The following is a 2,513-nucleotide window of genomic DNA, read 5'->3' as shown; positions in this document are numbered from 1 at the left end:
CATCCATCATCCATCCATCCATCATCCATCCATCCATCCTCCATCTTTCCACTCCTGCACCTCTCTATCCCTTCCTTCACCCACCCATACCCCCATTCCTTAATCCCTCTCTCTCTCACTTCCTTTATGCACCCTCACCCCCCTGACCTTCCCCCTTACCTGTCACAGCCTCAGTGGAGACATGGTCAATCTTCTTTTTGCCCCGCAGCCCGTAGAGGTGGAAGCGGTACCGGTGGGATGGGGACAGCCCTGGCACTGTCACTGAGCGGGACCTGCCAGCGATGGGCAGGGCCTGGGGCTGGCCATGGGCATCCCGGTACTGCAGCATGAAGGAGTCAAAGGAACCACTGGGGACAGTCCACTGCAGCTGTACAGAGTCAGGGGTGACACTGGAGACCCTCAGCTCGTCCAGCATTGCCCGCACAAGTGGTGCCTCAGATGCAGGGGACTCAGTTCGATGTTTTTCATGTTGGGGCTTCTCTGAGGGCAGGGGCTGCTCCTCTGGCTCTGCTGCAGCTGTAGTGGGGTGTGGATAGTGCTGGGGGTGGGAATGCCTGTGTCCATCCAAACATCCACCATCCCCCAACCAAACTATGCATTCATTCACAGGGCACACCAAGCACCTTTTCCTTCAACTCCTTCTTTAATCTCACCTGAGTCGTCCAACCATTCAGCCACTCATCTGATATGTCAAACCACCAACAAAATGCTCTCAACAACAATAATGTATCATCCTTGTACCATCCATCCATCCATCCATCCATCCATCCATCCATCCGACTCCTGCACTTCCTCCACCCCTTCCTCAACTCGCTCATTCCTCCATCCCTTGATCCCTCCATCTCTCCCTCCACCCATCATCCTTCATCCACCCATCCACCCACCCTCCCCACTCTGACCTTCCCCCTTACCTGTCACAGCCTCGGTGGAGACGTGATCCATCTTCTTCCTGCCCTGCAGCCCATAGAGGTGGAAGCGGTACCGGTGGGATGGGGACAGCCCCGGCACCGTCACTGAGCGGGACCTGCCATCAATGGGCAGGGCCTGGGGCTGGCCATGGGCATCCCGGTACTGCAGCATGAAGGAGTCAAAGGGGCCCTCAGGGACACTCCACTGCAGCTCCATGGAGTTGGGGGTGATGCTGGAGACCCTCAGCTCCCCCAGTACTGCCTGTGCTGGGGAGGCATTAGATGCAGAGGCCTCAGTTTGGGATTTCTCATGTTGGGTCTCTTCTGAGGGCCAGGACAGCTCCTCTGGTTCTTCTGCAGCTCCTATGGAGAGAGGATGGTGATGGATGTGTCCATCTGAACATCCATCCACAATTTAATCTCCTGGATCATTCATTCTGGCTTTCACTGTCCACTCATTCATTCAAGCACAGTTCTTTGCATGCATATTTCCCTTCAAGTGATTCTTTAACTTCTCCCTCCTTTGGATCATCCAATCACCCATCCACTAATTTGATACATCAAACCTCCAACAAATTGCCCAACACCCATCATCCATTCACCATTGATCATCATCATCATCATCATNGGTGACACTGGATACCCTCAGCTCCCCCATTACTGCCTGCACTGGGGGTGCATCAGACGGGGGTGTCTCAATTTGGAGTTTCTCATGTTTTTGCTCCTCTGAGGGCAGGGGCAACTCCTCTGGCTCTTCTGTGCCTGCAGTGGATGACAGCATGGTAATCCCTTTCTCCATCCAATCATCCATCCCACTACCCACAAATCAATGTATTCATCCTTCCATTTACAATTTTATATGTTGGACTATTGATTCCATCACCCATCATCTACCCATCCATCTAGCTACCCGTCATACTATGCACATTTTCATTCAAGTTCTTTAATCTCACCCTGCATTTGGTCATCCAGCCACCCACCTGCTGATCTGACATATCAAACCACTAACAAACTGCCCCAACAGCTATCATTCATTATCCAGCTTCATCCATCCATCCATCTTCATCCATCTTCATCCATCCATTCATCAATCCATCCTGTTTCTTTCAGTCAGTCCTTGAATACAATCCTATTTGAATTGTAAATGATTTGAATACAATCCTATTCCCCTACTCTCATTCACTCATTCACTCAGAGTAAAAACCAGCCATGGGCTCAGCCTCATATGCACCTGTCCAGACACGTGTCCATTCAGCAGTCATCCATCCAACCCACTCAGAAGGTCCCCTTCCATTGATATATCATCCATCACCATCCATGCATTCCCAACCATCCCATCATCCTTCAGTCTACCCGACCAACTCGCCGAGGAGCCAATTATCCATCCATTCTTCATCTCTTCCCCTCTGTCTATCCATGGATCCATGGATCCATGGATCCATTGATCCATTGATTCATTCATCCATCCATCCATCCATCCATTCATCACATCCATCCATCCATCCATCATCCATCCATCCATCCATCACATCCATCATCCATCCATCCATCCATCCATCCATCATCCATCCATCATCCATCCATCCATCCATCCATCATCCATCC

The 2,513-nt window shown here is 51.0% G+C and overlaps 1 protein-coding gene across 1 annotated transcript in view; it reads right to left on the bottom strand.

Annotated features, from left to right (window-relative positions):
* Positions 1 to 159: 159 nt before the first annotated feature.
* Positions 160 to 2,513, bottom strand: part of LOC107199184 (tenascin-X-like) — a gene marked incomplete at its 3' end in the record, with an annotated part of 9,750 nt that continues 7,396 nt past the window's right edge. Inside the window, exons 6-7 of the mRNA XM_033511697.1 lie at positions 912 to 1,271; positions 160 to 516 (exon numbers count right to left, since the gene is read on the bottom strand). Of these exons, the coding sequence (XP_033367588.1) occupies positions 160 to 516; positions 912 to 1,271 (717 nt within the window). The remainder of the gene's footprint in view (positions 517 to 911; positions 1,272 to 2,513) is intronic.

Source organism: Parus major, unplaced genomic scaffold, assembly GCF_001522545.3.
Source record: "Parus major isolate Abel unplaced genomic scaffold, Parus_major1.1 Scaffold482, whole genome shotgun sequence".
NCBI lineage: Eukaryota > Metazoa > Chordata > Aves > Passeriformes > Paridae > Parus > Parus major.
The sequence above is the reverse complement of the archived record's forward strand: the minus strand, read 5'-3'. Positions and strand labels throughout refer to the sequence as shown.